The sequence below is a fragment of the Carcharodon carcharias genome, chromosome 3 (assembly GCF_017639515.1).
Source record: "Carcharodon carcharias isolate sCarCar2 chromosome 3, sCarCar2.pri, whole genome shotgun sequence".
NCBI lineage: Eukaryota > Metazoa > Chordata > Chondrichthyes > Lamniformes > Lamnidae > Carcharodon > Carcharodon carcharias.
In genome coordinates this window covers 81,130,802-81,154,471 of record NC_054469.1, presented here as the reverse complement: position 1 = coordinate 81,154,471, position 23,670 = coordinate 81,130,802, and the positions used below count along the sequence as shown (strand labels likewise).

The 23,670-nt window shown below is 42.3% G+C and overlaps 1 protein-coding gene across 3 annotated transcripts in view; it reads left to right on the top strand.

Moving 5' to 3' along the window:
• Positions 1-2,026: 2,026 nt before the first annotated feature.
• Positions 2,027-23,670, top strand: part of LOC121276031 (inactive phospholipase C-like protein 2) — a 340,842-nt gene continuing 319,198 nt past the window's right edge. For all 3 annotated transcript variants that reach the window (XM_041183974.1, XM_041183975.1, XM_041183973.1), the window contains exon 1: positions 2,027-2,784. In XM_041183974.1, the coding sequence (XP_041039908.1) occupies positions 2,533-2,784 (252 nt within the window). In that variant the 5' untranslated portion in view covers positions 2,027-2,532. The remainder of the gene's footprint in view (positions 2,785-23,670) is intronic.

Sequence of the window (23,670 nt, the reverse complement as noted above, 5' to 3'; positions counted from 1 at the left end):
TGTCTGACCAATTTGATTGAATTTTTCAAAGAGGTGACTAGGTGTGTGGATGACAGCAATACATTTGACATAGTCTTCTTGGACTTCAGCAAGGCTTTTGATAAGGTTCCGCAAAGGAGACTGATTATGAAGGTAAGAGCCCATGGGATCCAAGGCATTTGGCAAATTGGATCCAGAACTGGCTGAGCGGCAGGAAGCAGAGGGTGATGGTCAAGGGGTGTTTTTGTGACTGGGTGCCTGTGTTCAATGGGGTTCCACAGGGATCACTGTTGGGTCTCTTTCTGTTTGTGGAATATATAAACGATTTAGGCTTGAATGTAGGAGGATTGATCAGTAAATTCGCTGATGACACGAAAATTTGTGGGGTGGTAAATAGTGAGGAGGATAGCCTTAGCTTACAGGAGGACACAGATGGGCTGGTCAGATGGGCTGATCAGTGGCAAATGGAATTTAATCCAGATAAGTGTGAGGTGAAGCACTTGGGCAGGACAAACAAGGCATGTGAATACACGATGGATGGTAGGGACCAGGGATGTACCAAGGATCAGAGGGAGCTTGGTGTGCACGTCCACCGGTCCCTTAAGGTAGCAGGACAGGTAGATAAGGTCATTAAGAAGGCATATGGAATACTTGCCTTTATTAGCCGAGGCATAGAATATAAGAATAGGGAGATTATGCTGGAACTGTATAAAATGCTGATTAGGCCACAGCTAGAGTATTATGTGCAGTTCTGGAATCTGCATTATAAGGAGAATGTGATTGCACTAGAGAGACTGCAGAGGAGATTTACCAGGAAGTTGCCTGGGCTGGAGAATTTTAGTTATGAGGAGAGATTGGATAGACTGGGGTTGTCTTCCTTGGAGCAGAGGAGATTGAGGGGGGTACATGATTGAAATGTATAAAATTATGAGGGGCATGGATAGGGTAGAGAAGAAGGAACTTTTCCCCTTGGTGGAGGGATCAATAACTAGGGGACATAGATTTAAGGTAAGGGGCAAGAGGTTTAGAGGGGATGTGAGGAAGAATTTTTTCACCCAGAGGGTGGTGGGAATCTGGAACTCTGCCTGAAAGGGTGGTAGAGGCAGAAACCCTCGTAACATTTAAGAAGTATTTGGTGTGCACTTGCGATGCCATGGCATACAAGGGCCTAGTGCTGGAAAATGGGAATAGAATAGTTAGGTAGGTGTTTGACCAGAGCAGACTCGAGGGGCCGAAGGGCCTTTTTGTTTGCTGTAGATCTCTGTGACTCAAGGGCAACTCGAGATGGGCAATGAATGCTGGCCCAGCCAGCGAAACCCACAGCCCATGAATGAATAATAAAAAGGAACAATGAGCAAAACAACAACCACCCGAGGGGTGCAGAGGGGAGTGAGAACCTGGAAATGTTGGAAGAATTTGACAGGGTGGGCCTTTCTCACCGCCAACCAAGGTGGTGCTTGACAAGTGGTTTACCCACATGCAGATGTGGTCTAAGGCGCTCTTCTCTTGAGTGACCTTGGGTCAGCTCAAAATTATCCTGACTGAAATTGCATGCCAAATATTTATCCACGTAGAACAAGTGGATACCCTTTATTAACTTAAAACTTTCATTGCAAGTTATTATGGCAGGCTACTGTGACAGGATATCTGACGTAAGAGTGAATTGCTCAATTGTACTTTGCCTATTTAGACGATAAGTTTTAAAATTCTCAGTTCCTCTATCACTGTCCAATCAAGTTTTAATATTTAATCGGAACCACAGACTGTCCAATTAGATTCTCTTCCGATATCGGCCGGTCCGCCAATAAGCAGAGGCGCGGCGAGTGGCCCAATGGAACGTTAGCAATTGTGACCCAACGGCCAATCGGTTTCTCTCTTCGTGTTTCGCACTACCCAATGGGGAGGGTAAGGGTGGTGGCGCGCTCTGCGGCGACAGAGGGGGGCGGGGCCAGAGTGGATTGTTCTCATCAGGTGTTTCCTTGTTGACAGGAGTCGCCGGCGTGAGGAATGATTGACATGTTTGTAGCTCCGCCCCCCTCCTGTCCACCCCACTAAGAGAGAGAGAGACACCAGCCCTGAGCTGTCAATAACCGGGGAGGAGCGCCAACCTATCACCGGGAAACCGGGGACCCGAGCTGTCAGCGCCCCGTGCTGCCGGACTCCGCTGCGCGGCTTCCTTCAATATTCCGCATCTGCCACTCCGACACATCCCTGTCATGGATTGGTGGAGATAATATCAGCGGCGCTGAAATGTAAATGTTGCGGCTTTTTGATACATGTTTTCTGGTGTTGCGAGCTGAGAGGGGTTTCGTTTGGTGGCAGCAGCTCGTTCGTATGCAGGAGGGACTGTCACTTACTATTATAGCGGGAGGTTTGCAACACGTATTTTGGATCTGGTTTTTTTTTGCAATTTTGAAAGAAAATGATTTATACCATGCACATTGCAGACAATCGAGGTTGTTTTTTAATTTGAAGAGTTAAAAGTCTGCTTTTTGGGGGCGGGGTTCTTTTTTTGTAAGTTGTAATTTTTATTTTTTAAAAAAAGCGAAAGCCATGGCGGAAGGAAAGGCGGAACGTGGTGTTGTCCCGTCTCTGGTGCCTTCATGTTCTGCTTCGCCCTCCTCTGTCAAAAAGGAGCGAGTTGAAGCTGTCTCGAACGGGGACTGTGTGGGAGAGGAGCCGGTGGTTGCAGCGGGAGGTGTCCTGCCCTCAAGTCCCGGAGCAGAGACATTCACACCTTCACCAGCAACAGCATCACCCCAAGATGGAAAACCTGGCATCCCTCGCAGGAGCAGCATCATCAAGGTAAGATGGGAAAATCATACCACAAATGCAGATAATTTCTCAATTTTCTCATCCAGCCATCATAGTTTTTATACAGGGTGCGTTTCCATGGGAAATAAAGACTAAATTGAAGACTGCTTGACTAACTGCCAAAGGACCATACGCATTGGAGGGACATGTATTTTGGTCAGGAATCATGCCCCGTATATTTAAATGAACTCTACTATAATTTACAGGTGCAGTTATAGGATTTTGTAGAAATTGTGCAGGGTAATATAATTGCTAAAACATATTGCAAACAAACCACAATTGGACTGAAAAATTATCATTCTGAAAGTTTTTTGCTTTCAGATACTTGTCGTGAATATTTAGTTTTCTCCATATATTGATTTTTTATATATGATAAGCACGTTAGGATCATCCCTAATCCTTTCTCTTTGCATTCATTGCTTATCAGATAGGATTATTGGGTTTAGTGAGAGAGTGGTATTTCTTTTTCAGATTTTGATATTTATTCTGCAGATATGTGTATTGAATTCTGCTGGAATGTTATAGAGATTTGAAATTGACTTGGGTATATTTGCTATTATGTGTCTCATTGTTATGATAACTGAATCTGACAAGTAATTTTAATATTTCGTGTAGTATTAGTGTAATAATAAGTGATCACTGACATTTGTTTTTACCTAGCCTTATGCTGTTATGATCAGGTTTAGAATAGCTAAATTGTGTAGTTTTGCAGTAGTAACTGCTTTGAAAAATCTGGACCACTTGGTTCTTGTAGCAGTTTTGAGATTTGTGTTTGGATGTTTTTGGCAAAGCTGCAGTAGGCGTGATGTGTAAAAATCAAGTTAAAGTAAACAAAACATTGCAATTGCTGGTTACAGAAAAATAGTGTACAACTCTGTGGCATTGATATTTACCTTTGCAGCAGAAATGTATGAAAGTGCCATTAAGAAAAGATTAATATCATAATACAATTTATTTGGTAGTGTTTTACAATTTCCATATGTTCTGGTTCTGCTTCTTTGTTCTCATCTCCCCCCCCCACCCCACCAGCAAACAACTTTGATGAACATTGTTTGAAAGCAATTTAATTCTGAGGTCTCTGTCAGTACCGTTCTTTTGAATGACTACCTAAAGGTACATGAGGGCAGCACAGATTGAAATATCTTTTAATTCATTTATTAGCTCACATTCCTCTCTCTCTCCCTCTCTTCCCCCCCCCACCCCCGGCCATACTTTCTTCATCATTGTTACTATGTCAGTACATAAAACATAACATGACTGTGTTGCAAAGGTACTATACAATTTTGATGTTTTGGTGTTGCAGAGTTCAGAATTAAACAGGAAAATGCATTAAATCTCAGAGCTTGTAACTGAAAGAAGTCACGTGGTTCTCCAAACCCTTAGAAAAAGCTGCATGCATGCACAGACCTTAAAGGACGTTTGTAAAAAGCCTGCACGTGAACCTTGTGTCAGTGAACAGTGCAGTCTGCATGTATTGCCGATGAGACGTGTTCATTGATCATACTCTTGTTATTAGGCCTGATGTTAAATGGATTGATCTTGTTCTACTAAACCTGTGTTAATTTTAAATCCTGTACTATGAAGGAAATGTTGGTACCGAATTATGATTCAGAGAAGTTGCTGCGAGGCAAGAGAGGGAAGAGTTCACAGTGAAAAAATTGTTAGATGGCACAATGCTATTATTATCATCTGGTACTGCTCTTGGGGTTCCTAGCAGCATTTTTCAGAGAAAGAAAAACTTGCATCCAAAATCATTAATGTGGCATATTAATTTACTTTGTTTCATTATTTTTACGTACAAGCCTGAAGCAGACAACTTGTGGCAACAAGTGAAATCAAAATTTTAATTCTCCTTACATTTGAACGGCTTGCTCACCAGTGCATATGTGATGTTTGATACAATATTATTCCTTAAGCTACTATTCATTCAGACATGAAACCAGTGAGTAATGATCACAGTAACATCCATTGAATGGAAGAAGTTGTAATTAGTTAAGATATTAGAGCCTGTAAGTGTACAAATGGCATCTGAATTGTAATGTGTCTGAAGCCAAGGAGAAGTAAGTGCAGCAAAAATGTGAATCCCAAAGATATGGTACGACTATGAACAAGCAGAAGAATGTTTTTAACATTCAGGTTGAGGACTGCAGCTGCATCTTATCTATATGAAAGCTTACTAAACAAAATCTGAGATGCTGTAAAATTAGTCTGTTCCTTTTGGGCTTATAGCATTAGGCTATCATGAAGAATCAGTTGATAAAACAGGTGCACTTGCAAATGATCAGAAATTATATTTGTTAAGTTGTTTTTGTTTCTGTTGCAGAAAACTGTTTTAAAGCTTGCAGACTATCTTTGTAATATTGCTGTTTCTTTAACTCTGTGATTACTGTCAGATTTTGAGCGGTAATCTTTGAATAATCATACAGTAATAATTGCTACCTAAAATGGCTATTTTTGGATTTAGTTGAAGGTCACCTCCAGGACGACTCTCTAAATTGATTGGGCCTTTATCTACTAACTCAAAAAGTGGTGAAAGAGATGTATGATCATGATTGTTTGGTGGGAATAAGCCACATATTTTTAACTCCTGCATATAGCATGAGGGCCTTTGTAGTCAAGGTCTTGTGTTATACATAGCACTTACTGAAATTATCATTTTTCATTATGGATACTGTATTGGATAGCAGGATGCGAAAGTTACTGGCAGAGATTAACCACCTACGAAATTCAACCATCGGTGGGAAACCCAAAACAATATGAGATTAATTTTCCATACATGTGAAATGTGAGCACAATATATTAATGTTATTGTGCATTGTGCATGCATCAAAGTGACTAAAAATAATAGCTGTGCTGGATTGTTTCATTTGGCTTGACTGAGTTCCTGATACAACTAGTTTTTTTTGTGAGTTCCTGTGCACAGTTATTGTATTAGATTCAGAATTGCATGATCTGCACCCATAAACAGCAAGTGATCCTATTTTATATTCTGTAACAGTTGATGTCAAGCATGAACCAAGTTTATTTCTTGGTAACAGAGTGAATGGGAAGCATGACAGAAGATTTGTATATACTTTTCAGACATGGAAGTGAGTTATTCTGTTGAGCTCATGGCACAGGATCTATTTTGCTGGATTGGATGAACTCACTATATGTGAAAGCTATGAAATAACATTGTCCTATTATTAATCCTATACTACCATTCTGAAACATTTATGTCAACATTTCAATTTAATAAATAGAACATTCACCTATGAAAATATACTATTGAGCTTCTTCTACCACTCAAATGCTCCAAATCTGTTGTTATGTTTTAGGGAAAGGGTGGGGTAATTATGAAACTTCAAATATATTGGTGGCTGTATTTTATTTCCATAACTTTCAAAATGGAAACTGCAATATCAAAGTTAATAGTATTGAAATAGAATTGTGCATAGATGTCTAGAACTAGTACCAATTGTACATTTTAGAAACCAAAATGCCTAATGAGATGCATACCTAATTTATTAATTTAAAGGGGCTGGGCTGTATTGCAAAACCCAACTCCCCTAATCCAAATGGCAAAGAGTTCTGCAACTTGTATGCCATGTAAATTCAGTCATTCAATGCCAGATTTTCAGACACTAGCTGACTTACCAAGCTCCCATTATGGCAAGCAGGAAGCATGTACACATTTCCATCAGAAAGAAGAGTGTCCTTACATTAAAAGAAAATGGTCTGTATTCCTTTGGCTACCATTTTATTCCCTGCCCTGATGTAGCTACTGGCTATGTAAAGTTACTAGCTGGCTAATGATCGCTCCCCTCCCCCAGGCCAATGATCAGTCCCTACCCCACTCCCCTAACTAACAATTGCACCCCTCACACTCCTCCCTACAGCCAATGATTAGTGCACCCCTGCTAATAATCATTTACAAGAAATATAGAAAAGATGCAGAGTATACATATCTATAATGCATGAATTTCAGTTTGTTGTCCTTTCATAAACCCAGAGATTTTGTTTTCCTTTTCAAAATACATGGGAGTGGTGGGTGAATTCATCCTCAAAAGCCCCCAAAATGCCAGTGAAATATCAATGATGAGGGTGACAAATGAAAGTAAATTGGCCCTGCACCTGAAAAGTCGCTTCTGTACCACAGAATCTGAGGAGCTACTCCTCCAGTCACGGGCTGTTTCTCTCTTGTGTATGTTGCTGGTAAGCGCAACTGCAATTCAGAAGTGGGCCCATCAGCAGCAAATGCGGGAGAGAAACAGCCTGTGATTAGAGAAGCAGAGGGAAAGTGAGTGGCAACACAGAAGCCTGAGCAGCAGCGGAGAGAGACAATGTAGAGTCAGAGAAAGAGAGAAAGAGACTGCAAGGATTAACGAGGGGGGAAGAGTGCAGAGGAGAAAGGAGGTCCATGGGGGTGAGAGAGACTACCTGGGAAAGAGAGTGACTGAGAAGGAGAGAGAGAGACACACACTGTGTGGGAGAGACTGTGAAAGTCTGTTGGGGAGTGAGAGATTGCAAGGAAGAGAGAGACTGTGGGGGGCGGGAGAGAGAGAGAAAAACGACAGGGGAGAAAGATGCTGTGAAGATTGGGAAGTGGGGCTTCTAAGTGAGTGGATGAGTGCGGGGAATGGGTGTGGAAGAAGGTTTGGGAAGTAGGGTAGTTTGTGACCTCACTCTGCTCTTGATTACTAAATCTTTTAGGTTTTTGCCTCTTTGAAAAAATTATGTTATGTTATATTGGCTCAGTGAATTGACATCCCCTTTAATTTTTCGAAATGATTGTTAGCCACTTTATTTATTTGTTGGGTCATTGTGCAGCATGTTGTAATTTAACAGTGGTTTTGGTGTTAACTTATTTTGCCATGTTGGGTTTACTAGCTCTCTCAAAAAATTAGACTTGGTATGTCTGTGGAATCTTTCCGTGTACCTTCTCTCTTTTAATGCAATATCAAGGGTTGTAACTGCCTGGTTAAAATTTTACATCTTTGTTCATTTGCGATGAAAACGTATTAGCTGTGACCTTACCAGCCCCTGGAAGTTGTGTTTATGGTTTTTTGTGTGTAGAACTGTGTATCAGTTACTTTGGAAAAATAAGTTTTGTTGCGAGCTTATGCCCGTTGTTTTCTTGTGCCAATTTAAGCATTGTGGTGTCTAGGAAATTAACACTTTCCTTGTCTGTTGTGGCTTTATGTTTAACAGAAGGGTGATGATTATTGAAGATATTGATGAATTCTTCTAATTTGGGCTCTGTGTGAGTCCAAAGACCCCTTATGTCATCTAAATACCTGTAGTGACACACAGGGAGCCTAGGACAAATGTCTTCCCACTCTGCCATGTTTTGTTTGCCTAGGCTGGGGCAATTTACTTATCCATAATTGTGTGGCTGTGCCTCTGATTTGAAGGTAAAGTTCATTGTTGAATTCAAAGTTATTTTTTGTTAAACCGAAGTGTAGTAACCGGATTATAGCTTCATCTGGTCTGTCGTGTTGGGGAAATTTATTAAAGATAATTTAGACAGCCAGCATACCTCTGTCTATTACTATATTTGCGTACAGACTTTCAATGTCCATTGTAAAAAGTCTGCCATTTGGGCATACGGTTAGTGAGTTAATTACCATTATAGAGTGGAATGTGTTTTTAATCTAACAAGGGTGCTTCTGTGCTAAGGGGTTCCAATCTATTCACTGAAACATGGATGATCATGTGAGGAGGTGCATTAGTTTGGAAAAAAAATCACTGAAATGTGAAGTAAACCATACATTATATCATGGCTAGCTTGGTCCTGCAGAATTAATTTGTGTATTTTTTGCACAGTAGGACCTTTGGAAGTCAGTTTCTTATTGTGCTTGTCAGCACTCAATTTAAACAGAAGTATTGAGAGGAAATAAACTTGAAATTGGCAGAACAAAACCAAAGAATGCTGGAGAGTGCTAATGGCTTTGCAATTAACTTTTAAAAGATGCTGCAGATGTGAGACTCATTCCCAATAAGTTCCTTTTGTGTCAAATAGTTAGAATTTTCATTTCAGAAGTGGGGTATGGGAAATTTATTTATAATGAGTTAACAAAACATCTTACAAATTACAAGATTTAATTATATATATCACCTAGTAAAGAAGTTGGTGAGAATGAAAAAGGAGCCACTATAAACCAAAATGCAGCCCTCACAAAAACCTCAAGAACTCGCTTTTTAAAAAAAAGTATTTTGACCCCTGTCAAGAAGTAACAATGGCTATCATTCCCAAACAAAGTAACTGCAGGAAAGGCTTGGTGGGCAAATTCTATTCTCATCCATTCTTCATTTTTGATTCTTATTTTAATATCTTTGTTTTCTTTGATACTTGATCTATGTTTGTTTTTATTTATGTTCTTGAGGAAGTAAAAGCTTGCATTTATGTATTGCCTTTCACTTTTCAGAATGTCCCAAAGCATTTCTCAGCCAATTAATTACTTTGACTACACTTCTTCAGTGTTGTTTTGTGGCAAATATTTGTGCATACCAATTACTAGCAAAGAGACAAATAACTAGATAATCAGTTTTCTGATATATTGATTGAGAGATGATTGCTTACCAGAAGATTGCATTTATTCTTCTTGGAATATTGATATTGGATCATTTACCTTCACCCAAAAGGGCAGGGTCTTAATTTAATGCCACATCTGAAACACAGCATCCCCTTCATACTACACTGAACCATCAGCCTAGATCAAATCCTGAAGTGGACCTTGAATCCTTCTGACTTAGGCAAGAGTATTGCCACTGGGCCAAGCTGACACACGCTTGGAAAGATTCTGAAACTGCTCCATTAGTATTACAAAGTGGTTTCACCCCTGCCAAAGAAAACATCAATAGCCAGTTTAAAGGAAAGTCAGGAAAGATTTTAATTATCGGTCAGTATTGTGACCAAAAAGGTCATGCCTTGGCACCATGAAAAAGATCTCCTTGCTTGCTAAGAAAAAGTCACTCCTACAATACCAGATTCAAATAATTCACCAATTACTTTGTAAAATCATGGTGACAGATCAATCTTTGCTAACAAAACTTTGGTGATTTATTATAAATTATGGTGCATTGCACAGAACTTGACTTTAATATTATGGTATGTGCATACGGTGTGTGTGAACCTTTGCTGGTGATTGCCCTCCGTGTCCACAAATATCAGCTCTGTTAACATTATTGGATGTTGCCAAATGTGTGAAGGTTGGCTAGACTTAGGGCATAGAGTAACAGAAGAAGCTCCCTGAAAAATAAACAAACTGGGCTGGATTTTACCAGCCCTGTGGAGATGGGCTGGGAGGTGGGAGGGCTGGCACAATGGCAGCAGAGGGCATTGGGAGGGGAGCCCAAGTTCTTCCTCTACTGTGACATATTACCACAGATGGGAACTTTAGCAATGCCAGCACCCCCTGAGTGGCTAATTGTGTCAATTAAGGACCGCCTCTTGGGTCCACAGCATTTTCCCAGCAGGTCCTGGGGAGGGGGAAGATATGTGTTCCCTTATGGCTGCTCCATGACCCATGGAGTGCCTGCCTCCCCTATACTCCCCCACCCTCCCTCTCCCACTTACCAGTGTGCTGTTGGAAGGTGCCTCTTGTCACCCCCATCTTTAGCCAGAGCTTGCCTGCCTGGTTCCAGCCCATTGTTTTAAAAAAAACTTGCCTTGTCTTTGAGGGTGCTTTATCATGGATGCACCCTCTCCTTTATCTTGCAACCTCATCAGTAATGACCACTAAGGGCGGTGTGGCCAACTGCCGGGCCTCTGATTAGGCTGGCAGCTCTGGGGAGTGGGCTGTTGACCTCAATTGGACCGTGGTTCTGGTGACGGCCTCTGGCTGCTGCCAGTAAAATGCTGCCCCAGGATCCAGTTGCTGGCCTGCACTGAGTTGGTCCTAACGGCAGAATTTCTAACCCCATGGGAAAATTTTACTATTTTATAATTACTTTGGTTGAAGTTAAATGAAGAGAAAACCATTTTTTCTATGTAATTAATTTTCATAAATTAAAAAAATCATTCCAGGATCATAATCCAGATAGACAACGTAACTGAATGCTAAACCCACCTGTTTCACTAATGTCCTTTAGGGAAGGAAATCTGCTGTCCTCCCTGGTTTGACCTTCATGTGACTCCAGACCCACACCAATGTGGTTGACTCTTAAGAATGCCCCCTGAACAAGGGCAGTTAGGGATGGGCAATAAATGCTAGCCTAGCCAGTGATGCCCACATCCCATAAATGAATAGAAAAAACAATAGCATTTCTGTAGCTAATCCTTTAGAAACTTGAGCAAACTTGTGCAATAGGAAGAGTACACTGTTTCCTTTTTACTGTAACTTCTGCATGTTGCCACCATAAACTCACGTGCTAACTCCCAATTCAGTACAAAGAAAATTCTGATAGCAACTTTATGATATCAGAAACTGCAGTGAATTTTATGCTAAGTTTATCTTTAGGTTGCAAAAAACACAGGGTAGATTTTCCTGAAAGCTGAGAAGCCCAGCTGCCAGGACCAAAATCAGGACCAGGACCATGGGGGCAACATTTTATTGCAATGGCCATTAAGAGGCTGTCAGCACTGCATCACAGGTGTCCAATAAAGGACGGAGAACTGTCTCCCAGAGCTGCTGGATGATTCAGAGGGTCAGTAGCTCAGTGCCTTGGCAGTGGCACCATAGAGGTGGCCACTGCTGAAGCCGCAGATGAAGGAGAGGGCACCTCCATTTTGAGATGCCCTTGGAGGGTGACAGAGCTTGGCAGGCAGGTCCTGGGGATTGTGAGGTGTCTAGCGGTGGTGCTGTACCAGTGAGGGCGGCCATTGTTGTCGAGGGGTCCCTTGGTGGGCCACCGAAAGGAGGCCCCCTGCCCAATTCTCCTCCTGACCGCCCCCCTAGCCAGGGTTTGCTTGGCGGTCCCCATATGTGGCTGTGGTACTTTCCAACACTGGTAAAATGTCAGTGGGGGCAGGAGGTGGCCCTTAATTGGGTACTTAATTGCCACAGTTGGCCACTCTGCTGCTGAGGCTCCCAGTCCCAGTGATGGTAATATGCCGTGATGGCATGAAGGAGTCTGGCTCCCCTCTCAATGCCTTCCGCCACTATTTTACCAGCCTACTTGTCTCCCGTACCATCTCCATAAGGGTGGTAAAATTCAGCTCATGGTTTTTTTCTAACTTTAAAACTTCGTGCATTTGTATGCTTTTGAGTAAGTGAACAGTTTTGTCTGTGAGAAGATGAACCATGAAAACAAGAATGGACGCCAATAACAAAGCTTCCAATCCATCATCAAATTCATGTTAAATAAGTGAGGTTTCAAATCAGAGCCTCCCTTTCAGAGAATTGGGTGTGGGTGCCAACATGACTATTCTGTTACTGATTTTTATGGCAGTTCATCTTAACCACTGGAAAATTAAGAGATTTGTCAGGCTGACCTCTGTCGAATTCACGCTCCTTTCAAGCTTGAGTTTTCATAAGAAGTTCTATCTTGCAAAACTTAGTCCCGAAATCTCTGTTCTACTTACGAATGAATTTATTGTTTTGCTAATAGTTATTGAAGCCTTGGGAATTTTGAAGGGGGTCTGTACTATGGCAAATTGACAACCAGAATTCCTTTAATGTGCTCCAGGTTGCATTGCGGTGTTACAAAGACATCCTGCATGGTACTGCATGTACAGATAGTGAACTCTTCCAACTGCAATGCCATTTGTTGCATGTTGTTCTCCAGTGCCTGCACAAACTGCAAAGTATCACAAATCTTTGGCAGCCCTGCCTTCAGCTGCCAAGGCCCTAAACTCTGGAATTCCTTTCCTAAACTACTCCACCTCTTTACCACTCTACCCCCCTTTAAGGAACTCTTTAAAGTCTAGCTTTACATTAAAGCTGCTATGTAAGTACAAGTTGTTGTTGCTGTAATTGGCTATATTGGAACCCTACCAAAAACTGCAGATGATGAATATGGTCATCTTCGCTTCAAAGGTACTAAACAGGACAAAAATTGGCTATATAACAAGGTCTAAACTTTACTAGATAACACACTGCAATATAATGTGTTATGTCTTGATGATGTGATAAGATGCTGTATAAATGCAAATTCCTTTGCTCACAACATTCTTTCTATTAATGTTTGTAACAGTATGCTTTGTTGTAAACAGCGCATTATGGTATTGAAATATTTGCTCAGTTGTTGCTGTTAAAATCATTGGTTCCCTAGAGTGTTTCTTCTGTTTCCTGTTCAGAACTTGCTTTGCAGATGAGTTCTGCAGCAAGAGTTGATTGTTATCTGTGTCTTTAAACTGGACAGGAAAGTAGTGGACTGGCCTTCCACTTGAAGCTACGAACTTGGTATCACAGTTGACTAAAGTCTTAAAACTGAGCTCCATATTTGCTTTTCCAAAAAAAAATAGTTAATCATTTTATTGCAGAAAGTTTAATTGCTATTGGTTCATTTGTACTCTTGCAAGAAACAAAATAGTACAGAAGCTTAAGAATGTTTTTAAATAAATAAAATGAAAATGGCTAAATCAATAATTTGAAGAAGTCTATCAAAAACCTGCATGCAACCCTGCATTAATTGCACAATCCACTTCTGTTTTTTTTGAAGAGGATGTGGTTGTACTGTGTAGCAACTTCTCTTTGGCATGAGTATTACCTGTTAGATGTTTTGTGTAGCATGTTACAGCCAAAGGAAGTATGTTAGAGTTAGCAAGCCAGCTCATAGTAGTATGCAAATTTTTCAGTACACTACATGGTTTGCCTCTGTACAGCAAACTACAGCTGTGAAAAAGAAAGTATTTGTGCAATCTTGGTTTGGATTGTCAATCTTAAACTTAACTGCAATTTAAGACAATCCAAAGTATGATCATTCAGGGTGGACATATATCTGAATTTGAAAAGTGGAAGTATATTTCAGTAGCTGATGACAAAATAAATTCGTTTTCAAAAAAACATTTTCCTACCCTCTGCTGCAAAACAAGGTAGCAACTTGTTTCTGGTTCCTTTATGCTTAAACCAGAGCAATATGTTAACTTTTCCAACTTTTAGCAGGTCAAATAGTTCAGTTAATATAGTTACCAAAAAGCTTAATTTTACAAAAATTCAGTTTCTCAGACACATGTCTTTTGATGCAAATTTCATTACGTATAACTTTAACAGGATAGATCTCTATGCTCACTGAAAAAACTTTTCAATGGATAGTGTGCCTTCCCACAACTAAAAGTATGCTTCAGTAACTCAGGTCTCGCAAGTGATCCACAGTTTGGTCCACAGACTAGACAACTGGTATGCCAAGTTCTTCACAAGGTAAAGAAAGAAGAAAAACATGTATTTATATAGCACATTTCATGTTTTCCTGATGACTCAAAAGTACTTCAAAGCCAAGGCATTACTTTTGAAATACTGTCATTGTTACGTAAGCAAACACAGCATTTGAGCATAGAAATGACTCAGAAATGACAATTTAATCTATCTGGTAATTCTGTATGAGGAATAAATGTTGACCAGTACACTGGAAGCACTACCCTGCTCTTTGAATTGGATAATTTATGTCTCTGTGAACATACAGGTGAGGGCTCAGTTTAATGTCTCATACGAAAGGTACTCTGATGATATTCCTTTCTGTACTGCACTGAATTGTTAGCATAGATTACATGCTTTAAAAATGATGTATTTTCAAAAAGCCATATGGTTTTAAGTACGGTTAGGCCATACTTAAGAGCACTCTGTGCTGTTTTGGGTGACCCATGATAAAAAGGATGTTAAAGAAACAAGTGGACATGCAGTATAGATGCATAGGGATGAAGCCAGGAATGGGAAACTGTAATTGTGTCTTGAGAAACTGAGCCTATTTTCACTGGAGCAGAGAAAGTTGAGAGGAGATGTAATGGAGGTTTTAAAATTATAAGAAGTTTTGATGTAATTTTCCTATTGACGCTATTTCTTGTGATTGTGGAGTAAGTGACAGATCAATAATCTAATAGAATCACTAGGGGAGTGAAGAGAGACATTAGGAGAAATTTCTTTACACACTGCATTTATTGGCGCATGGAATGCCTTGCTACTGGGAAGCGGTTGAAGCAGAAACTACATCTTGTAAAGGTAAATAGGCTAAATATTTGAAGCAGAGGAAGAAACACAGCTACGAAGAGAGTACGGCAGTGGAATGAGCTAGATTAAGAATTCTTGGAGCTTTGGGCATCAATGACGTTCGGGTCTGATCCATAACTCCTGCTCAACTCCATCCATTTGCATTAAAATGCAGTAAAATGCATGGAAAATAGGTCTGTGAAATGTTCACACATTGCATTAATAATCAATCATGTTACAATATGCCATGTTTAAATTAAATAGATTCAGTGGTTACAGTTTTTCTGCGTTATGGTGAGTTTTATAGGCCTGGCATTAGATTTAGCTGGGGGTCCCTGGGCCTTGACCCTGCATGCCTATGTGTTAACCTGCCCCTAGCAGTGGAATTAGCTTTGAACTGCTAAACAAAAGAGTTGCAATAGACAAGAAGAACTGAATGGCCGCCTTCTGTACTGTAAGATGTGCTGTAAGAACTGATGACCACCTGCCTTAAGAGACAGAGCTAAGCACACAAATCAGCAGGTCTGGCAGCATTGGCGGAGAAGAAAAGAGTTGACGTTTCGAGTCCTCATGACCCTTCGACAGAACTTGAGTTCGAGTCCAAGAAAGAGTTGAAATATAAGCTGGTTTAAGGTGTGTGGGGGGGGGGCAGAGAGAGAGAGAGAGAGAGAGAAGTGGAGGGGGGATGTGGTTGTAGGGATAAACAAGCAGTGATAGAAGCAGATCATCAAAAGATGTCAACAACAATAGAACAAAAGAACACATAGGTGTTAAAGTTGGTGATATTATCTAAACAAATGTGCTAATTAAGAATGGATACTAGCCCAACCTCGGACGGCCCGCTCCTATCTCCTACCCAAAATCCACAAACAGAACTGCCCCGGTAAACCGATCGTCTCAGCTTGCTCCTGCCCCACAAAACTCATTTCTCGTTATCTTGACTCCCTTCTCTCTCCCCTTGTCCAGTCCCTTCCCACCTACATCCGTGATTCCTCTGACACCTTACGTCACATCAACAATTTCCAGTTCCCTGGCCCCAATCGCTTCCTCTTCACCATGGACGTCCAATCACTCTACACCTCCATCCCCCACCAGGATGGTCTGAGGGCCCTTAGCTTCTTCCTCGAACAGAGGCCCGAACAATTCCCATCCACCACTACTCTCCTCCGTCTGGCTGAACTTGTTCTCACGCTGAACAATTTCTCCTTCAACTCTTCTCACTTCCTCCAAATAAAAGGTGTGGCTATGAGTACCTGCATGGGCCCCAGCTATGCCTGTCTCTTTATGGGGTATGTGGAACATTCCTTGTTCCAGTCCTACTCCGGCCCCCTTCCACAACTCTTTCTCCGGTACATTGATGATTACTTCGGTGCCGCTTCATGCTCTTGTCGGGACTTGGAAAAATTTATTAATTTTGCTTCCAATCTCCACCCCTCCATCATTTTCACATGGTCCATCTCTGACACTTCCCTTCCCTTCCTTGACCTCGCTGTCTCAATCTCTGGTGATAGACTGTCCACCAATATCCATTACAAACCCACCGACTCCCACAGCTACCTCGACTACAGCTCCTCACACCCCGCTTCCTGTAAGGACTCCATCCCATTCTCTCAGTTCCTTCGCCTCCGTCGCATCTGTTCCGATGATGCCACCTTCAAAAACAGTTCCTCTGACATGTCCTCCTTCTTCCTTAACCGAGGTTTTCCACCCACGGTCGTTGACAGGGCCCTCAACCATGTCCGGCCCATCTCCCGCGCATCCGCCCTCACGCCTTCTCCTCCCTCCCAGAAACATGATAGGGTCCCCCTTGTCCTCACTTATCACCCCACCAGCCTCCGCATTCAAAGGATCATCCTCCGCCATTTCCGCCAACTCCAGCATGATGCCACCACCAAACACATCTTCCCTTCACCCCCCCCCCCCATCGGCATTCCGTAGGGATCGCTCCCTCCGGGACACCCTGGTCCACTCCTCCATCACGCCCTACTCCTCAACCCCCTCCAATGGCACCACCCCATGCCCACGCAAAAGATGCAACACCTGCCCCTTCACTTCCTCTCTCCTCACCGTCCAAGGGCCCAAACACTCCTTTCAAGTGAAGCAACATTTCACTTGCATTTCCCCCAACTTAGTCTACTGCATTCGTTGCTCCCAATGTGGTCTCCTCTACATTGGAGAGACCAAACGTAAACTGGGCGACCGCTTTGCAGAACACCTGCGGTCTGTCCGCAAGAATGACCCAAACCTCCCTGTCGCTTGCCATTTTAACACTCCACCCTGCTCTCTTGCCCACATGTCTGTCCTTGGCTTGCTGCATTGTTCCAGTGAAGCCCAACGCAAACTGGAGGAACAGCACCTCATCTTCCGACTAGGCACTTTACAGCCTTCCGGACTGAATATTGAATTCAACAACTTTAGGTTGTGAGCTCCCTCCCCCATCCCCACCCCCTTTCTGTTTCCCCCTTCCTTTTTTTTTCCAATAAATTATATAGATTTTTCTTTTCCCACCTATTTCCATTATTTTTAAATATCTTAAAATCTTTTATGCTCTCCCCACCCCCACTAGAGCTATACCTTGAGTGCCCTAGCATCCATTCTTAATTAGCACATTTGTTTAGATAATATCACCAACTTTAACACCTATGTGTTCTTTTGTTCTATTGTTGTTGACATCTTTTGATGATCTGCTTCTATCACTGCTTGTTTGTCCCTACAACCACAAACCCCCTCCACCTCTCTCTCTCTCTCTCTCTCCGCCCCCCCCCCCCCACACACCTTAAACCAACTTATATTTCAACTCTTTCTTGGACTCGAACTCAAGTTCTGTCGAAGGGTCATGAGGACTCGAAACGTCAACTCTTTTCTTCTCCGCCGATGCTGCCAGACCTGCTGAGTTTTTCCAGGTAATTCTGTTTTTGTTTTGGATTTCCAGCATCCGCGGTTTTTTTGTTTTTATTTTTTAAGCACACAAATCGTTGTTCTACATTTAGTTAGTATTGGTGTAAAATATTGAAGTGCATCTGGAGCAGGTTTTGAATTTTGATATCAACATGGAGGGCTGGAAACATATGTGGCTGGAAGATTCTCAATTTGACACCGCGGCATAAAACTAATATAACAAATTGTCTGCCTTTCATAAAAAGCAATGAATTTTCAACTCTAGTGAAATAATAAAAATAAAAATCAGGCAGTTTTTGTATTGGGCAGCCAATCCACATCATGGTTTCACTTTTGCGCAGCAAGTTGAAAATACTGCCTAAAAATTGCAAAGGGCTACTTTGTGCATCAAGGAAAGTGCTGGGTTTTTACATGGAGAATTGAGAACTCAAAATTACACTTTGGTAATTACAAAATTACACTTTTCCGAAGAAAACAGTTCTGAAGAAGTCATATTGGACTTCAAACGTTAGCTGTTTTTCACTCCACAGATGCTGCCAGACCAGCTGAGTTTTTGCAGCACTTTTTATTTCAAAATTACATAATAGTAAATCAGTAACTTAAACAATATTAAATGATTACTTGAGTTCCAATTTTAAAAAAATGCTCAACTGAAATATTTATGTGACGAAACAATAAAAAGACGAATTTCTTTTGCAAAATTTACATTGAAGTCCAGATTTTCTGGTTGGATAGTCCAGTAACTATCAAGAAGAACCTTATTACACTTTTTTGTAGGAGGACTAGTAAAAGCAGTAGATTGTGAAGGCTAGAGTAACAAGCCATATATTGATTGCCATACTGAGTTACGTTAAAAGGGTTTGACTGTTGATTGAATTAACAGCTGTAAAATCTTGGTGTATTGCCAGACAAATGTTGATTCGTGTAACATTTGCCATTGCTAATCGTTAATTTGAGAGTAGTTGATTAAAGACCTGCTGTTATGGTTCTCACTACTTGACATTTTATAGATAAATTTGAATGATGACAATATTGACAATATGTGCATCGTCTTTTATAAACACTGCAGCCTTGTTGACCAAAACACAGTGAATATTTAAACATATTAAACAAATTGTACTTTTTTCACCATTATGTTGCAGAGTACAGGTACTGTATTATCTATCGTATACAGTACTGGCAAAATGATTTTAACTATTTGCATGTATGGAAAAGTTCTTGCTTTGTTAATCGTAAATGAAACAAAGAAAAGAAAGATTTGCATTTATACAGTGCCTTTCAAGACCGCAGGGTATCGCAAAGCACTTTACAGCCAATTAAATATTGCTTGAAGTGTAGTCACTGCTGTAAAGTAAGAAACGTGACAGCCAATTTGCATGCAGTGAGCTCCCACAAACAACATGATAATGACCCAATAATCTGTTATTTGTGATGTTGATTGAGGAATAAATATTGGCCAGGATGCCAGGATAACTCCCCTGGTCTTTTTTTATTATTCATTCATGGGATCTGGGCAATACTCATCCCTAATTACCCTTGAGAAGGTGGTGGTGAGCTGCCTTCTTGAACCACAACAATCCATGTGGTATGGATACGCCCACAGTGCTGTTTAGGGAGGGAGTTCCAGGATTTTGACCCAGTGACAGTGAAGGAACGGTGAGTGGCTTGGAGAGGAACTTGCAGGTGTTGGGGTTCCCATGTGCCTGCTGTCCTTGTCTTTCTAGATGGTAGTGGCCATGCATTTGGAAGGTACAGTCTCAGGAGCCTTGGTGTTCCTGCAGTGCATCCTAGTAGATGGTACACACTGCCGCTACTGTGTGTTGGTGGTGGAGGGAATGAAGGTTTGTGGATGGGGTGCCAATTCTCGTTGGTGTCAAGCTTCTTGAGTGTTGTTAGAGCTGCACTCATCCAAGCAAGTAGAGAATATTCCATAACACTTCTGCCTTGTGCCTTATAGATTGTGGATATGTTTTGGGGAGTTACATATGAACATACGAATTAGAAGTAGGCCACTTGGTCCCTCGAGCTTGCTCTGCCATTCAAGAAGATCATGGCTGATCTGGTTGTAACCTCAACCCCACATTCCTGCCTACCCTCGATAATCTTTCACCCCCTTGCTAATCAGGAATCTATCTAGCCCTGACTTAAAAACGTTCAAAGACTTGCCTTTTGAGGAACAGAGTTCCAAAGATTCACAATCCTCTGAGAGCAAAAATTTCTACTCATCTCTGTCTTAAATGAGCATCCCCTTATTTTTAAACAGTCACCCATAGTTCTAGATTCTCCCACAAGAGGAAACATCCTCTCTACATCCAGCCTGTCAAGACTCCTCAGGATCATAAAGGTTTCAATCAAGTCACCTCTTACTCTTCTAAATTCTAGTGGATACAAGCCTAACTGTCCAGCCTTTTCTCATTGGACAACCCACCCATTCCTTTTATTAGTCTAGTAATCCTCTGAGCTGCTTCTAATGCATTTACATCTTTCCTTAAATAAGGAGACCAGGACTGTACAGAGTGCTCCAGATGTGGTCTCACCAATGCCCTGTATAACTGAAGCATAACCTCCCTACTTTTGTAATCAATTCCCCTCGCAATAAATGATATTCTATTAGCCTGGACTGGGACTTAAACCCATAATCTTCTGACTCAAAGCAAGAACGCTATCAGTTCAGCCATGGCTGACAAATGAAGGGTTGTTTATGTTTTTGTGAACTTAATGGTTTGCTCACAACTAATAAAATGCCTTTCCAATGCCTGTTTTGAAATCAGTGGGATGTCAAATTCTGTGATACCCATTCTGCATGGTAGATGTTCCAATAGCCACTTATTGGTCATCTATCTGAGTCAATGTGAGTAGAATTTCCATGCTTTGCTTGTAGGGTCAGGAAGAAGCGTGCATCTTCAGACTCACAAAGGTGAGTTTAAAACTATTAACCACTCCACAAGATCAGAAATGCCACCCAACAGTGATCACCAAAACCCTCATCTCAGCACAGATCTCTCTGACCCCCAGCAATCACTGAATACTTTGAATCACACTGTACCCACCACCCCTGCTTCACGATCCGTACCCCAAGTAGCAGGAAACCCTGCTCCTGGGCTGTAGCTTACTTCTCATACGTTTCGCACCCAGGGAGCCAAGCCTGTCAATCAGGTTGGCTTCTGTACAGGGAATCTATTTAAAAAAAACACACCACACATCGTGGAGTTAAAACTCTGGTTAAGGCTTCTTGGATTTTTCAGTAAAGATCAAGGCCAAAAATTCAGTATCCGAGCCAAGCAGGTCCAGAGTACTCCAGCTAGCTATATGCAATGTGCTCACCAAACAATTACTGGCTGCATCAAGGGTATAAGATCCAGGTTCTATATGGTTTTAAACTCAGGTCTAATGACATAGTACCATATAAATATAGCACAAACTTACAGCCGCTATAAGTTCAAGGAGATGTGATCGGTGTGTCAAAAAATCTTGCAGTATCAATTAGCTTTATTCCTGCCTACTGCTGTTTTAACTGGGCTACTTCTTTAGGCAGCTGAGATGCTCCCCCTGACTCAGGCATTAATATATGCAAATCGTGTCCTATATCAGTGGGACCATGATGATATTCTTACCATAAACTTGAGTGGGGTACCAACTGCACTCGCCTGGTTTGGTGCCCACTCAGTTAAACTTCTTGGGTAAGAAGGGGGCGGGGGGTGGTTTAAACTTAATAAAAGCAAAATACTGCAGACGCTGGACATCTGAAATAAAAACTTTGCTGGAAATACTGTACTCAGTAGGTCTAGCAGAGTTAACATTTCAAATGGAATATGCCTCTGCTTCAGAACAGGAACAGTTAACATTGTTAACACGGGTCCGAATTTTGCACTTGGCAAACGGGTGCATAATAGACATGAATGGTCGCAAAATGGGGCGCAGTAACGTCAGGATGCCCTCTCAACGTCCTCGTGACACTTAGCGATGCTTAGCGACACTTCGTTCACCGGGCGCGTGCAGAAGTTGGAACTGCACCCACCAACAGTTTAAGGGCCAATTAAGCCCATTTAAAGACCAATTGACAGCGAGTTTGAGTGGCCTGTGTGCTTTTACACTTGGCACATGGGCCAATTGGCCAGGCACCTTCACATTTTTCATTTGTTCTATATCCTGGGTGGGATAAAAGGCCCACAGGATTTTGGTAAGGTGAGGAATTAGGAGTTTTGCTGTGAGTGGTCTAGTGTCCGTTTGTAGATCGTTTCTCTCTAATTTTTAAGCATTTGCTGAAGCTTTCTGCAGAAAGGTCCCTTTAGTGCTGAAACCTGTGCAACCATCTGGATAAAAATGGGGATTGTGTACTCTGGCCCTCTCCTCTTCTTCTGAGGCAGTCCCCCCAGCACGGAGGGGAGGCTGGTTGCCCGCAGGCGCCATCCCAGAGTCAGCCATGAGGACCAAGAGGCACAGCCAGAAGGGGTGGAGGACCAGCAAGAAGCACAAGGCTGAAGGGCCTGGAGAAGGCTCTATTACCCAGCATGTAGAGCGTACAGGCAGCTATCATGCTACCTGGACATGTAAGAGCTTCAGTGCCAAAGAAGGCTCCACCTCTCCAGGGATACTGTCACTACTACCTGCGAAATGATTGGCCCCGAAATTGCCTCCAACTGTAGCTGGCCACCCCATGCCAGTGGCTCTGAAGGTGACAGTGGCCCTGAACTTTTATGCCTCCGGTTCTTTCCAGGGATCAGTGGGAGATCTGTGTGCTGTCTCACAATCAGCTGCCCACAGCGGCATCAAGTTGCTCACAGATACGCTGTTCTGAAGGGTCAGCACCTTTGTTCACTTAAGAACCAACGAGGCCAGCCAGGCAGAGCGAGCCAGAGGTTTCGCTGCAATTGCAGTATTTCCGAGAGCTCAGGGAGCCATTGACAGCAAACATTTGCCCATACAGGCGCCAGCGAGGGAGCTGGGTGCCTTCATCGTTAAAAACAGTCTGATACTGGCGACTTGTGCCAGGTATTCAGGAAGCTGCCATAATGCCTATATCCTGTGTCACTCCCGGGTGCCTAGGTAGTTCATTGCACCAGCATGCTTGAATGGCTAGCTACTGGGGCACAAAGGCTAGCTGCTGAAAAGGTGGCCGATGATGCTGCTAAGACACCCAAGGACTGTAGCCGAGGAGAGCTACAACAATAGTCATGCCTCCATAAGGGCAATAATTGAGAGCATCTTATGCTTCCTCAAGGTGAGGCTTCACTGCCTGGACTGCTCAGGGGGGATTTTTGCAATATCCTCCTGAGCGCATCTCCCTTATCGTTGTTGTCTGCTGCATACTGCACAATATTGCTTTGCCATTGGAGGATGAAGACAGTGGTGCTGTTCCAGAGGCTGCAGAGGACAATTCAAGTGCTGAATCGGAGGCGGAGCCTGGAGAGCCCCAGGATGAGGTGCAGAATCCCATTGTGAGCATGCTTAGGGGAGGCAGGGAGACCAGGGAGGCCTTGATTCAGAGGACTTTCAGTTAGGAATCCAAAGCAAGGAGTCAAGGTGATGGCAATGGGAGTGCCACCTCACTGATCGGTGCTGATGAGGCACGCCTGTCACTCTTCACGCAAACCCCGACCTTTGAAATAAACTTTTCAGCCCATTCTGGGGCTGTGATGATGTTCCATCTGAGGAAGGAAGAAAAAATGTCAGCCTTGAACAGCATTACAAAATCAGAGTGCATGCATGCTGATGGCTTCCCAGAATGGCCACCTGGCTGAGCAAATACTTTTTTCTTATTCATTCACAGGATGTGGGCATTGTTGGTTAAGCCACCATTTATTGCCCATCCCTAATTGCCCTTGAGAAGGTGGTGGCGAGCTGCCTTCTTGCAGTCCATGTGGTATAGGTACACCCTCAGTGCTGTTAGGGAGGGAGTTCCAGGATTTTGATC